Source organism: Camelus ferus, chromosome 16 (assembly GCF_009834535.1).
Source record: "Camelus ferus isolate YT-003-E chromosome 16, BCGSAC_Cfer_1.0, whole genome shotgun sequence".
NCBI classification, from domain to species: Eukaryota; Metazoa; Chordata; class Mammalia; order Artiodactyla; family Camelidae; genus Camelus; species Camelus ferus.
This window is the reverse complement of record NC_045711.1, coordinates 12303747-12318666: the sequence shown is the minus strand read 5'-3', so window position 1 is coordinate 12318666 and position 14920 is coordinate 12303747. Positions and strand designations below refer to the sequence as shown.

General features: G+C 53.0%; 1 protein-coding gene and 1 pseudogene across 1 annotated transcript; one reads left to right on the top strand and one right to left on the bottom strand.

Annotated features, from left to right (window-relative positions):
- Positions 1–674: 674 nt before the first annotated feature.
- Positions 675–9473, bottom strand: LOC102522791 (annotated as a pseudogene).
- LOC102523051 (peptidyl-prolyl cis-trans isomerase FKBP10-like) lies at positions 6328–11538 on the top strand. The gene is made up of 8 exons (XM_032498734.1): positions 6328–6373; positions 6581–6664; positions 7566–7652; positions 9907–10052; positions 10341–10530; positions 10646–10787; positions 11155–11344; positions 11520–11538. Exons 4-7 carry the CDS (start codon positions 10049–10051, stop codon positions 11161–11163), a joined length of 345 nt encoding a protein of 114 aa, XP_032354625.1. The 5' UTR covers positions 6328–6373; positions 6581–6664; positions 7566–7652; positions 9907–10048; the 3' UTR covers positions 11164–11344; positions 11520–11538.
- The last annotated feature ends 3382 nt before the right edge of the window (positions 11539–14920 follow it).

The window sequence follows — 14920 nt, the reverse complement described above, 5'->3', positions numbered from 1 at the left end:
TCAGAAATCTGAAACCACCATCTTCCCAGGACTCGGGTAGAACTGCATCCTCACGCCCCCTGGCGGGGGGCTGCAATTTCAGGCTGCTGCTCCACAGTTCACAAACACCCAGTCAAACTGTGGCCCCTCGCCTGCCTCCGCATTTATTGATGAGAGGAGACGGATGTAGAGGGAGGGAAGAACCTGCATCCTCACCATTCCACCCAGGGGAGACCAGACCCCAGTGCTGCGATTCTCCAAACAAGAAATGTTTATTGAGCACCCACTGCCAGTGTGCCAGGAACCGCTGGACTCCTGGTTGAGTGCTCTTCTGATGCCAGCTGCCCCTCTTCTGTCTCTCCAATTCAGGCTGAGACCCCAACTAGGAAGAGCTGGACTCTTCTCCTTCAGGAGACTGTCTGGGTTGGGGGACATGGGGAGGAGGGCAGGCTGTCAGCAGCTGCAGCACCATCATCCTGTGGTCCAGACACCCAGAAATAGGCAGGAGGGGTCTGGGTGTTACTGAGCCCAAACTCGTTCTGCTTGCCGCACGACAGGCCAATAAGTTGGGAGACGAGGTGTTGGGGCAAGGAGTAGTGACATTATTCGGAAAGCCAGCCAACACACACAACACACACACACACACACATTTTGCAACTTGCCATCTGTACATAAGTGCAGAAGTGCTAACATTCTTTAAGGTCAGAGCCCTGAGAATAGGCTCTCCTGTATATTTCAGACTAAAGGCAACATTGTTTTTACAAAAGGTGCAGAGCTAGCAAGACTAAACCTAGAAATCAGGGCACAGTGATTAAAACTAAAGAACAGATCCAATATAGAGTCAGATTTGTTCTCCTCCATTACATGCGGAGCAGTGCTCCCAGGTGGGACAGGATGCAGCCTGGTCAGCTATGTCCATTTTACATGTTTAATAAATAGTTCTTGTTGCTGCCCAGGCTGGTGAAGGTGGTGCCACTGCGCCAGGCTTCCCAAGCTCTTGAGGGGTGCAGGGGGGCCCTCTTCTCATGCTAGTTCAGGCTCTGGCTCTGACAATGAAAGGAGAGAGCATTGGGATTAGCCCCCCACCCCATTCCCAACAGGTGTCTGGGTGCTGTCCTCAGGGGAGATGGGGCAGGGAGCAGTGAGGCTCCCCAAGAACAGGTCTCAGTTGGCCCCTGCTCCAGGAAAGATGTCATCCCCTCCACCAAGAGGGACAGGGGTTGCTGACAGGCCAGAAGTCCCCAGAGGAGACATGCCAACACCGGTTACACCTACTCCACAGCTTCTGCATCCTGGGGCATGGATCCCTCTGTCTCCAAACTCCATCCCAGGCTGCATTCCCACCTCTCCACCAGGATCAACTCACTGACCAGCCTCAGCCCCATCAATCACCCTTGGCATCCGGCTCCTGCCACCAGTCAGCATAGATGCTCTCCTCGTAGTCGCCCTCCCCTCAAACTTGGCATCAAGTGGAAGCTCCTCAGGCTCCATGGGCACTTCTGACTCCTCCAGCTCCATCTAGGAGAAACCAGGTCACAGCAGGTACAAACCCAGGTGGGCCCCCTTCCTGGCTAAGGGGCCCTCCCATCCCATCACAGGCCCCAAAGCCCCTCCTTCCCAGCCTCAAGATCTCACACAGGAATGATTTGAGGATTTCTCCCAAAGTCATGTTCCCAAACTGCCCCCTCCTTGAACTGATGTGTGAATTGCTCCACTGGCAGAGATTCAGTGTTATTGTAAGCATTGCCCTCTCTACAGCCCACCTTTTCAGCATAAATACGCAGGGAATACTGCTAGACCTTGAATATTGTCTGCTCATGCTGTTTCCCAGCCAGGAACACTTTGGATAGCTCTTGTTTATCCCTCCAATTACAGGCATCAGCTCCAGGATGCAGTCCTTGTTGATGACCCTGGCTGGGTCTGGAGGCCTCCTCCATTGCCCTGTGATGGCCTCTCCCATTTCACAGTGATTCATGCATCAGTGAGCTGCTTGGGCAAGGCACTGTGCCTTTCATGAATTTACCCTTGGCCCAAGCACGGTGTCTGGCAAACAGCAGGCAACAAGTAACAGTTATGTGAGCACCTACTGTATGCCAGCTCTATACTAAGTGCTTTATGTAATCGATCTCATTTGAGTCTCAGCACAACAGTGTGAGATGGACATTATTCTCCCCATTCAATGGGTGAAGAAACGGAAGTTCGAGGGTTACCTAAGACTTGCCTGGAGGTTGCCTAGCTGGGAGGTGGTAGAGCCAAGACTGGCTAGCACCAAAGCCTGGCTGCTCCCAGCGCAGACGCAGCCCCTGTGTTTGATGAGGGGGCATGGGTGCATGAACAAAGGAGGGAATGGATAAATAGCACGCTGAGCAGCAACACCTCAGAGAATTCAGGTTCTCAATCAATGTAATGACACACTGTGGTCCTTCCTTCCTGCGTTCATTCATTCATTCACCCACTCACTGGTTCATTCAGACTCAGTTTCTGAGCCCCAGCTCTGTGCCAGGTGCTGTGGGAGAGCTGGGAGTACCCTGGTTCCCTGTCCGGAAGCACAGTCATCTAGGAGGCTGGGTGGAGAAAGGGGTGGGTGAGATGGATGAGGACTGCAAATAACTCCAGTGCAGGGAGGTACTGCAAGCCCAGAAGACAGAGTCAGGACAGGCAGCAAGGGCTTCCTGGAGGAGGTGCCAACCTGAGCTGAGTCCAGGAGAAGCAAGATTTAGACATGGACAGAAGGGGGGACAAGAGAACACGAAGCGGGGAGAGAAGGGCAGGTGTAAGTAAGGGACAGGTGAAAGCTCTCTGCTTCACAGCAGCTGGCTGCCAGGGACTGGGGCTGCGCTTTAGCACAGGAGCCCCAGGAAGAGGACCAACAGGTCTCTATCACCATCCAGCCCCATAGGGCAGGGGGCCACTTACCTCATCATCTGCCTGCAGGTACATGTGTGCAAAGTCCAGCAGCTCCAGCAGCTCCAGCAGCTCAGCTGTCTGGTCGTGGTAAAGCATGGCCTCCTGGGTGGAGTGAAGGCAAGTGAGGCGAGCTGGGCCTTGCTGCCAGATGGTGGAGGAGCCAGAGCTCCTAGGATCTGGGTCCTGTGGCCCTTTTCCAGCTCAAGGACCCGGGAACAGGTATCAGTTTCCATGCTGATCGAAAAACCATACCTGCTGAAGGTTAAGAAGGATTCTGAGGGCTCAATGAAAAAGAACGCCTTAATCAATTAGCACTGTCTGCCACTGACAAGGAAATCGGGAGTGGCATCATGTATACCATATTTGCCAGCCTTGCCCTGGACTCCCAAGGAGCTTCCTCAGTTGGTCCAGGTTAGGGGGTCCCTGGGGAAGAGGGCAAAGGCCAGCAGTGAGGATGATGAGGGTGGGAAGGGGAGGAGGCAGGAATAGACAGGTATTTTTTACCTCCCACCTCCCAGGCACTGTGCTGGTCAGGTAGGCAATACCACTCCCATTTTGCAGGTGAGGCAACAGACTCAGAAAGGTCCGCAGTGTTTCCAGGACCACACAGCTAGTGGGGCTGGGTTTGAACCCAGGATTCCAACCACAAACCATATTAATTCTTTTCTTCTCCCATCCTGCTTTTGGAGGAAGCCAGGATATTTTATCAAATCATATGTCCCGATGCCCACCTCCCTGGGGTGGAAGTCCTCCCCCTCCAGGCCCCAGCGAGCCCTGTGGAAGCAGTAATACCAGCTTCTGCTGCATGACACTGTCTCCCGGGTCAAAGAGCATGTATCTGGCGGCACTGCGGGGCAGCCTGGCGCACGTCCTTCACTGTAGGCAGGACAGGAGGGAGGAGTGGTCCCTGGCACTTCCCCACCTTCAGGGATAACCCTCACCTAACCCACCCCTACCTCCCAATTTAGTCCAGTGCCCCTGGCTCCCCAGCCGCCTCCCAGGATATCTGTTGAGCCCCTCACCCCACCCAATAATAATGCAAGCCAGACTGTATTGGGCACTTCTCCTATGCCCCGTGTAGCTCATTTAAGCTTCACTGTTATTGTTATCCCCATTTTACAGACAAGAAATCTGAGGCACAGAGAGGTTAGATCAACTGCTCCAGCTCACACAGCTGGAGGATGAGGGTACTGGGAAATCAGAGGCCAGTGGCCCAGCCCTCAACCTCTTAGCCAACTGGACCCGCAAAGGGTCTGCTGGCCTCTTGGTCTTCAGCTCCTCCACTCCAGCTCCAGCCTCTGTCTGAATCTGGGCATCTCTGCATTGCAGAGACCCTGGAGATTGGCCATCTTAGCCCCAGCTGATGCCAGACTCTCCCTCAAGTGAGGAGAACCTTGAGTCCTGGTGTTACTTTTTATTGGCCATGTGACTAATGGCCCCTTGCCCTCTATGAGCCTCAGTTTCTTCATCTGAAAAATGGGCCCAGTAATGTCAGCTATTGGCAGTTTGTGAGAGGATCAAGTGAGGTAAACAGATGTAGCAGGGCTCTGTAAACTGTCAAGTGCTATGCAATTGTTGCTATCTAGTCATTTACCCAAGAGGCCCTGGAATTCTCCCCTGAGGCTGCTCTCTGTTCCCTCCCACAAGCCTCTCACCTGCCCCACAACCTCTAGCCTTGCCTCCCATCACCAGGGTCCTCAATTCTGAGGGACAGTGCCCCATGACTCTGCATGACTCCCCATGCAGCGCTCTCCCCTGCCCCAAGCCCGCCAGGAGGCTCATGTCTGTAGTAGGCAAACTGCAGGTAGTGATACATGGTGGCCACAAACTTTTCCACAAAGTAGCCGCCCACGTTGGGGGTCAAGTTGGCCTCACAGTCCAGTCCACCTTGCACTGCAGGGATTCTGCATAGAGATCTGGTGGGGGTGGGTGGCAGCAGCGAGGAGCTGGTGTGCTGACCAGCTCCATCCACATCCAATGATGTGAATGACAGAGATGACTTCCAATCCCAGCTCTGCTTCCTGATCGCATGAGATAATGTGTGTAAAGTGACAAGTGATGCTAAGGAAGACTGCTGTGGGCTGGGCTGACTCACCACCCCCACAGCTCACCTGCCACCCCCAAGCCAGAGGAAGCCAGGGCATTCTGGGAGAATGACAGGTGAGGTTTGGAAGCAGGACTGAAGCCCAGTGAGAGAACCTCAGGACAGTTCTTTCTGCCCTTGCTGAGGGACTCTGCCTTTTGGAATCCCCAGGTGTGATTTCTGGCCGCAAACTTCTTTCTGCACACACCTGCTGGACTGTTTCCCACCTCAGCACCTTGACACCTGCACAGCCCTCTGCCTGGAAGGCCTAGGATCCCAACCTCCCCCAGACCCTTTTGGGATATCACATCCTCTCTACACCGATGCCCAGCACTTTGGACACTCCCCACTGTAGCCCTCTGCGCCCAATGGTAGGTGATCTGTTAGCCTCTAAAGGCTCTGCTGGCCGGCATAACACCTTATTCCGGTCTGCCTCCCAAGCACTTAGGGGCTCCATAAATGTGTATGGAATGAGTATCTGTGTTAAGGGAACTTAGGAATTCTGGGAAGCAGGGCCTGTGGGTGAGAGGGATGCCCACAGGAGTTTGGGTGAGGGGATACCTGCTACGGCTGGATAGAAGTCCCTGAAGTCCACCTGCTCATGGGCCCCCTCACAGCCAGCCAGACATGGCCAGGTACTCAGCCAGGGCCTGCTCCATGTCCTCTGTGCTGCTGCGGAAACCCCGCTGTTGTAGAGCCTCACAGCCCAGAGGAAGACGGCCTCGTAGGGCTGGGCCTCCAAGTCCTTGAGGGGCTCCTCTGCGGCGTCCAGCAGTCCCCGGTAGTAGTTGAGATACTTGGTGGTGAGCTCATGCTTCGGGTTCCTCTGAAGGTGTAGGTCGTGGCCACCGCCTTCTCTAGCCGGTTAGCCTGCGGAGTAGGGACAGAGCCGGTCAGCGGGGACAGAGCCCGCAGCCCAGAGCGCGCGGGAGGACTCGGCGGTCGGGGTGCTGGGTGGGAGCTGCGCTCCTCCCAATCCAACGGGGTGGCCGGCGCTGGCAGGGCGCTCACCTTGAACTGTGCGTAGTGCAGGTACTGGTAGGGCAGGCGGCTCTGGAAGTCGTGCAGCAGCTGGCCTGGAGGGCAGGGCAACCGGAAGGCGGGCAGAGAAACTTGCAGCGCTGCAGGCAGGCGGCCCGCTCCAGGACGTGGCCGAAGAGCCACAACCCCCGGGCCCACTCGCCGCCGCCGCTGTCGGGGCTGGGGGGCGCGGGCCCTGGGCGCGCGGCGGCGGCGGACGCGCGGGGCCGCCGCGGTTGGCGTGGCAGAAGGCCTCGCTGTCCCGCAGCAGTCGGTGCAGCCGGAGCGCCGCCTCGAGGCAGCGCGCGCTCTCGCGCCAGCCCTGGCCCCCATCCTGCTCCAGCGCGTGCCCGTAGGCCGCTGCCAGGGGCATCAGGTCCTCGGGTGGGAAGCCCCGGAACCCCACGAGCCATGCCCCCTCCGCTGCCCACTCCGCGCAGGCTGGCTCTCCCCGCCCAGCTGGCGTCCCCGCCGGGCAGGCCGATTCAGGGACCCGGGCCTGGCCGGCGCGCCCGCTGGGTCTTAGCGCCGGGCATTGCGGTCAGCAAAACGGAGTGGTGGCTTGGGTCTGGGTCCCCGAGGGGCTGAGAGCGGCGTCTCCTTTCTTTTCAGAAAGCCCAAGAGTGTCCTGAGTCCCTGACCTCCTGTCCTTGGGGGTCTTTCCCTTGGCAGATGGTGAGTGGGTGCGGGAAGGCTTGCCGCAGGGATGGGGAGCCCAGAAGGCCCCTCCCACACAAAGACCGCAACCCCCACTTAAGACCAAGAAATTGAGGGAATTCCCACCTCCCTCTACTTTGCCCAAGCTCTGGAACCTCGTCTTCCTTCCATCACAGCGGTCTTTCTGCTCACGCTCCACCCTCAGCCCTGAAGAGGTCACTCCAAGTGCCCCCAGCCGGGGCCAGGGGGAGCACACCCCTGGTTTTACCCTGCACACCCTCCACTCCCGCCACCTCCCACTCGGACTCCCTCCCCACGTCAGAAAATCATCTGGCAGTCCAGCTTTTGCAGGACAAAGCAGCTTGTCCCTGGAGAGGCCATTCCTGAGACAGAAGGGGTGGGAGGGAGCACTGAGATACCCCTTCGATTCTGGAGCCTCACCAGCCACCTGGAGAGGCCTAGACTTGGGGTGGCCAGCCAAAGAAGAGATACCTTGGCTGGCTTTAGGAGTTCGGTGTGGTTCTTTCCTCCAACTCCAATACTATCAGCCTGGCCTCGTCCCGCTATTCCACTCCCCCTCCCCAACCCCACCAGCCCAGTCTCCCCAGCCCCCAATTCTACATGGACCAGTCAGGGCCGGGGTGGGGATGGAGGACAGGAAGAGGGAGAGCCAGCTCTGGGAGGAGGAGGGGGAAAAGGAGTCTGGCAGCGGCGACTCTCTTCGCCCTCGCTGCCGGCCTTCCCAGCTCCAGGCACCACGGTCCGGGAGGGGGCCCCCAGCCACACCCTCCTCCGGCTCCCCCTTACTGCCCTTGCTGCTGCTGCTGGTGGTGCAGGCCGTGGGGAGGGGGCTGGGCTGCGCCAGCCCGGCCAGCTCCCCTCTGGAAGAAGTGGTTATCGAGAGCTACCACATCCCCAGGGCCTGTCGCCTGGAGGTGCAGATGTGGGATTTTGTCTGCCACCACTACAACAGCACTTTAGAGGACGGCAAGAAGTTTGACTCGAGGTAACGGTTTGGGTGCCCCCAGATTCACCATTTCCCTTCCCTCAGCCCCAAACAGTGCAGGCTGTGTGTGTGTGGGGGGGGATTCCTAGACAGCCATCTCCCCAAAGACATTCCTGCCCTCAATCGCAAACCTTTGGCTATCAAAGGACCCCAATTTCTTTCGCACAAGCTTCCTATGTCCCCCAAAGTGCTTGATAACCAAGGTGAACTGCTCTACTTACCAGTGCTTTACTTAAAGACATGAAGGGGGGGTGGTTTCTGGTTCATAGTTGGGGGAAGGGCTGCTGTGTGTCAATTTGACAATGGTCTCAAGACTTTCCACCCTTCCATCCACCCTGACTCCCTTTCTGGCTCCAGCTGCAGGTTTCAGTGCCTTTGCCTTTAGAGAAGAAGGAATAAGTAGAATTTTTTTTGGAGGGGGTTTTGAGCAATGGGTGGGGTAAAGCAGGTGGGCAGGATAAGACAGCAGGAGGGTTCCAGGATAGCCTGGTGTAGGGATCCTGTCTGGCTACATGTCACACGGTCACACACGCCACCCTGGGCTCCTCAGAGTTTTCATGCCTCCCTCTCCGGGTGCCCGCACACCCCCACCTCCCTCCATCTTAGTTCTACCAGGCCTGTGCTGCCCATCTTGTCAGCCTTGGGATTTGAGAGACCAGCTTCTGGTCTGAGCCAGGTCTTCAGTCTGCTCTGGCAAGTCTATTTTTCCTGGATGAAGCAGGGCAGGTCTGCACACCAGCTTCAGTTGAACTTTGGGTTCCAGTCGTACACACAAGCTTTCACACCATACCCCAAGAAGTCGGTCCCTCTTAGACCCATCCCCAAAACACACAGCTCGGCCTACAGAAATTAGTGGATTTGGAGGCAGGCAGTATATTGGGTAAGAACACGAACTCCTGAGACCAAGACCTTGGGTTCAAACCCAGGCTGTGATCATGGACAAGGAATTTTCTCTCTTTAAGCTTTTCTTCCCTCATCTGAAAAAAAGGTGGTTAAAAACAAACTGAGGCCCTAATTCCTAAGGCTGATGGGAGGACTCAAACAAGATGATGAATGAAAGTGAACCTCACCCAGTGCCTGGCAGTCTTGACTCGGGAGAACCCTGGTAGTGTTTAACTGGTAGAAACTTTGTGCCATGGTCGGGTTCTCACAATGGCACTGTGAAGGAAGCAGATCAGACAGACAACCAGATCAACGGGTAAAATGAAGTATAGGCAGTAGCCAGGAGTACCGCTCTGAGCCCGTGGCCACCAAGGAGCGGGGGAGGGATCGGAAGCTGGGGGATGACCTCCCTGTCGGGAAATCTTGGATCGGAGCTGGGCCCAGTTCATGCAGTGCTGAGCTTGGAAAACAGTTCACAACCCACAGCCCCTTCCATCAAAATAACAATCTCCCATCCTTCACTAACTTCTGAAAATTGCAACTAAAAACAGATAAGAGCCATGTCAATTTTAGAACAGGCCTTTTCAAAACTGAAAACTAGTGGGTGGGTGGGGGTATAGCTCAGTAGTAGAGTGCATGCTTAGCATGCACGAGGATGCACGAGGTACTAGGTTCAATCCCCAGTACCTCTATTAAAATAACCTAATTACCTACCCCTCCCCCAAGAAAAAGCAAAATAAAAAAGAAAAGTGGTGCTGGGAAAACTGGACAGCTAGATGTAAAAGAATTAAATTAGAGCATTTTTTTAAAATTGAAAACCTATCCCCAGCCCCCTGTGCTTCCCCTTCCCTTCCTCGGTGAATTGATGGTGCAGGAGCCCATACATGGGCTTTGGCGTTCAACAGACCACACGTTAGTTGTGTGACCTTGGGCAAGTCACTTGGCCTCCCTAGTCTTTTTCAGAAGAAAAATGAAATCAATAATGCTCACCTCACAAGGGAGATAATTAAATAAGATAATAAATGCAAAACACCAAGGGTTTCATTGGCTTATCGTTTGCGTGCTCAATCACTGTTCCTCTTCCCCTGCGGCTGAACGTACCACCCTTTTGCAGTCAGCAGACAGTAGCATCAGACTGCTCCCGTGACCACCTGCTCCCACGCCCACCCCTCCTCCGGGACTTCCTTTTGTAGCAGCCCGTCCTATTAAGGCGGGGCTTGTGGCCCACCAAGGACAGAGGCTTGAAGAGGAGATGAGGAGCCTGTGGATCTACACCTATGTATAGGGAGGGAGACTGTGTGTGTGAGCACCTGTGGATGTATGTGACCATGAGCAGAGGCCACTGTATCCTATCTACCCCCTCCCTCTCCAGCTTTGACCGCCACACCTTGGTTGCCATCGTGGTGGGCGTGGGGCACCTCCTCACCGGCATAGACTGAGGCCTCATGGGCATGTGTACCAATGAGTGGTGACGCCTCATTGTGCCTCCGCACCTGGGCTATGGCAGCATCCGCATGGGTAAGAAGGGCTGGGGCCCAGGCAGGGGGATGCAGGAGGCCAGGGGGCAGAAGCAAGGACCCTAGGAAAATGAAGCTCAGAGAGGGATAGTGACTTTCCAAGTATGAATAGCGTTAGGTCTGGGACCTAAATTTTGGTCTCTCAGCCCCTGGGGTGGGAAGAAGGGAAATAAGAGGGCCCCAGCTGGGATCCTAGCTTGACTCCGCTGGGGGCGGGGGAATGGATGGCCTAGCGGAATGTTCAGACCTCCACTCCACCCCCCAACTCTGAGGGCTGTATCAAACACAGGGGGGCTCATTCCCCCGGATGCCACCCTCTGCTTTGACGTGGTCCTGCTGGATGTGTGGGACAAGGCGGACACCGTGCAGGTGAGCACCATGCTGCACCCACCCCACTGCCCCCACATGGTCCAGGACAGTGACTTTGTCCGCTACCATTACAACGGCATGCTGCTGGATGGCGCCGCCTTTGACAACAGGTAAGGGTTGGAGGGAGCCCTGGGGAGCTGGGGACTGTGGCAGGCAGGGGGCAGTCTGGGGGCCATCCTGTCTCTTCCACCAACAGCAGCCTCACCTCTACCTCACTCTTTGCAGCTACAATAGGGGCGGCACTTATGACACCTACGTGGGCTCTGGATGTCTAATTAAGGGCATGGACCAGGGGCTGCTGGGCATGCGTCCAGGAGAAAGAAGAGCATCATCCCTCCATTCCTGGCCTATGGCGCGAAAGGCTATGGTGAGGGCAGCCAGGAGCGCAGGGGTTCTCTAGAAGCGGGCGGCCATATACAGTTACTCAGGCTGTATGCAAGGACATCTAGCAAAGGAGGCAAACAGGCATGAAACCTAGTACTTGGTGATCATCTCATTAAGAAGGGGTACTTCATTCTGATTCACCCAAAGGCTCAGTATGGGCAAGTGGTGGTCCTGGGGAAGCCTTAGCTCCGGCCTCACAGGGCAAGAACCAGGGCTGCTGATGGGTGGGAAAGGACTCAGGAAAGCAGGCTTAGCACCTTTTTGCATGGCACTCATATAGACCTCCCTGAGTTGGGAAGAAGTCCGGCTTTGCTCTCCACTTGGATGGTTCAAGCCTGTCCCTTCCCCAGGGACTGTGATCCCCCTGCAGGCCTTCCTGGTCTTCCATGTCCTACTGATTGACGTCCACAACCCAAAGGACACCGTCCAGCTGGAGACGCTGGAGCTGCCGCTTGGTTGCATCCAGAGAGCCATAGCTGGGGACTTGATGCGTTACCACTACAACGCCTCCCTGATAGACGGCTCCCTCTTTGATTCCAGGTTAGGGGGGTTCTGAGGAGGACAGTGGGGGTTGAGAGGACAAGAGAGAAGCTGAGGCAAGAGGGAAGTACCAGGTGTGAGGTTGCCCCAGGCAGCAGCTGGGGGCGGCTCTGAACTGCTGGGAAGGGCAGGACCCCTGTGACTCCCTTGCTGGCCTCCCCACCTTGTATTGCAGCTACTCCCGCAACCACACCTACAATAAATACCTATGTGGGGCAGGGTTACATCATCCCCGGGATGGACCACAGGCTACAGGGCTGGTGCCTGGAGCACCATCACCCACCCCCCAACCACCCCCCCAGCCGCCACCTCGCCTACTGGGAGAACAGGACTGGTAGGCTTGTTCCCTGATCCCAAAGCCAGCACCTCAGCTCCTCCTCACCTCCCCCAGATGGGGGGATTCCAGCCGCTGCTCTGACCCTCTCATCACAAAAACTGGCCCCCTCACCCAACTTCTGCCACAAGTGCTCCATCCTTTTCTCCAGGGCAGTCTCCCACTTCCCCCTTCCACACTGGAGAAGGGCAGCGGACTCCTGAGTTTGGGGAGGGAGGGTGGTTACGGGAGACCAGAAACATCATAGCCCTAGAAGCAAAGACACCTGGACTTGAGACCTAGCTTTGCTGGAAGCCTCAGTGTGCTCACTTGTAAAATGGGACTAATCACATAGCTCAACAGGGTAAATTATTGAGATGTTCCAAGGTGTACGTAAAGGGCTTTCTAACTGGCATGCCCTCCCTCCCCTCCACTGCCTCCCCACCCTCCCCCAGAGGATATTAGAAGAGGAGACTAGACAAACATCCCATCCCATCCTCACTTAAACCCCCTGGCAGGGAAGGTCTGCCTCCACGGAGGCCTGAGCAGCTCCTCCTAGGCTCCGAGCTGATCCATGCCCCTATTCTGGCCCCAGGAGACAAGATCCCTGGCTCTGCTGTGATCTTTGATGTCCACATCATCGACTTCCACAACCCTGCAGATAAATAATTTTCAGCCACTAAAAAGTGGGAGCAGATGAGAAACAAAAGTTCTAGTGAGAGCAGCTTGGAAGACAAGGGGGGCCTGGGCTACTTCCTTTTTTTTTTTTTTTTAAAGCTCCTGATGTGGTAAAAGAAGAAATGCCACAGAGAATTACAAAAATGGTACGTTCCAAACATTTACATTTTAAATGTAATGCTTTCTTTGTATCAAAATAAAAAGAACCAAAAAAAAAAAAAAAGAACCATACACTTGAGGATGCCACTGGTGAGAGAATTTGAAGATTTATAGAGAAGATGAATCACTGAACAGTACAGGAGCTTTTCAGCTGTCTTAATCTTTCTTCATTCTGAAGCCCGCCCTTTCTTACTTCAATGTCAAAAATTCCTGAGGCTCCCAGTTATCCATGAATTTTGTCATCTCACAGCGGCAACTTTCCACCAAACTGGCATACTTTTTTCCTTCCTGTTTTCCCTTGTCAGCAGCTTAATACAATTTGACACGTGCTCAACATAAATTTGTAAGGCATTTTGCTTTTGTTAGTGGGTATCTTTCTAGTCCTTTCTGTATACATTTTATAAACATGTATGCATACACATTTTACTTACATGATTATATATATATATTTTCTATTATACATGTGATAATAACACATGTATTTTTCTTTACTGTGAAATATTTGCTATATAAGAAAAAATACATGTAATATGTGTGCATGAATTATAAAGCACAATAACAAACACCTTTGTTTGAAAAAATGAAATGTCACTGACCCCCTGAGGCCCCTGTGTGTCCTCCCCACAACATCACCTTTTCCCCCACCCCAGGGGTTACCACTATCCTGAATCTGGTGTACATTGTTTCTTTGATTTTTTTTTTCAGTTTTCCCATATAATTCCTAAATAGTATAAGGTTTACTTTTGCCTCAGATTTTCCTTTATAGAAGTTTTGATTATCTTTTGTTAGATTTCTCCCTAAGTTAAAAAAAAAAAAAGATTTCTCCCTCAGTATATGAGGCTACATAAGTGGTATTTTAAACATTTGTTGGGTTTTTAAAAAATAATTTAAAACTTCAGAAAAGAACTGCAAGTACTGTACAAATGCCTTTTTTCCCCCTAAATCATTTGAGAGCAAGTTGCCAACAGAAAGCCTCATCACCTCCAAATACTTTGGAGTCTTGTTTCCTGCAAACAAGGAGATTTTCCTATGTAACCACAAGACAAACACCCAAATCAGGACGCTAACACTGACCCATCACTGCCATCGAGTCCTCAGATCTTTTCAAGTTGCACCAGCTGTTCTCATGAAGTTCTCGATAGTGAAATGGTCCAGCTCAGCATCATGTGCTGATGTTGAGTCTTCATGTCTGAGGCAGTCGCTGTGGTCTGGAAAATCCCCTCTGCCCTTTCTTGACTGTCATGACCTTGATGATTTTGAAAATTACAGGCCAATAATTTTGAAGGGTGTCCACCACTTTGGGTTTGTCTGACGTTCCTTCATGGTTAAATTCAGGCTGTGATCTTTCGCAGGAATCTTGAGGATGATCTGTTCTCCTGGCATCCTCTCAGGCTGCACACGATTTAGATTTGACCCATTACTGGTGATGTTCGCTTTGATCACTTGATTAAGGTGGTTCAGCCAGAGGTCTCCAGCCGTAAAGTTACCCTTTTTCCCATGGTAATTAGTAAGCATTTTGTGGGGTGTAATTTGAAATGATGTAAATACCCTGTACCTTGTCAAACTTTTAATTTATTAGTTTATTTTCTGTGTGGACCCATGATTTCTTATTTTACTCAATGAATTATAATCCTTTACTGTCACTGTTTATTTTGATGCTCAAACTGTAGAGCCAGTAGGGCCCCTCGAGCCAGCTCCTGTGTCTTTTGCCATGTCCCCATAATTCTTAGGCCACATCTTTACTTTTTCCTACAAGATTTTCCAGGTTTATTTTGCACTTTCCCTGATCCAGACCTAGAATCAGCCATTTCTCCAAGGAGTGCCAATTCCTTTTTAGTGGAGAATGGTATTTAGAAGGCAAGAGCTGGATGCCAGGTGTGGTCATGGTTATGAGTTGAATTCTGTTTCCCACCACTCCAAAAGGTATGTTGAAATCCTAATCCCTAGTACCTCTGAATGTGACTTTATTTGGAAATAGGGTCTTTGCAGATGTAATCAAGCTAAAATGAGGTCATGCTGGATTGGGCTTTGGTAAATCCAATGATTGGCACCCTTATAAGGAGGCCATGTGAAGATACGGGGGATAGACACACAAAGAGAACACCATGTGACAATGGAGGCAGAGATCAGAGTTTGCTTAGGAGCCAAGGAATGTCAAGGATCGCTGCCAACATTGGGTGGAAGCTAGGAAGAGGTAAGGAAGGATCCTGCATAGAACCTTTGGAGAGCCTGGCTCTGCCAACACCTTGATTAGCCTCCAGAACTGTGAGAGGATAAATTTCTGTCCTTTTAACCACCCAGTTTGTGGTAATTTGTTAGAGCAGTTCTAGGAAACATACAGGAGAGTTGTCAGGGAATACGTGAATGTATATACATACACCAATTTACAAATACATGTATTTCCCTCTCTACCTATATATAAGGAA

Coding starts and splice junctions, on each gene's coding strand:
- LOC102523051 (XM_032498734.1), top strand. Junction 10,531..10,645: donor GGCGCCGCCTTTGACAACAG/GTAAGGGTTGGA, acceptor CACTCTTTGCAG/CTACAATAGGGGCGGCACTT.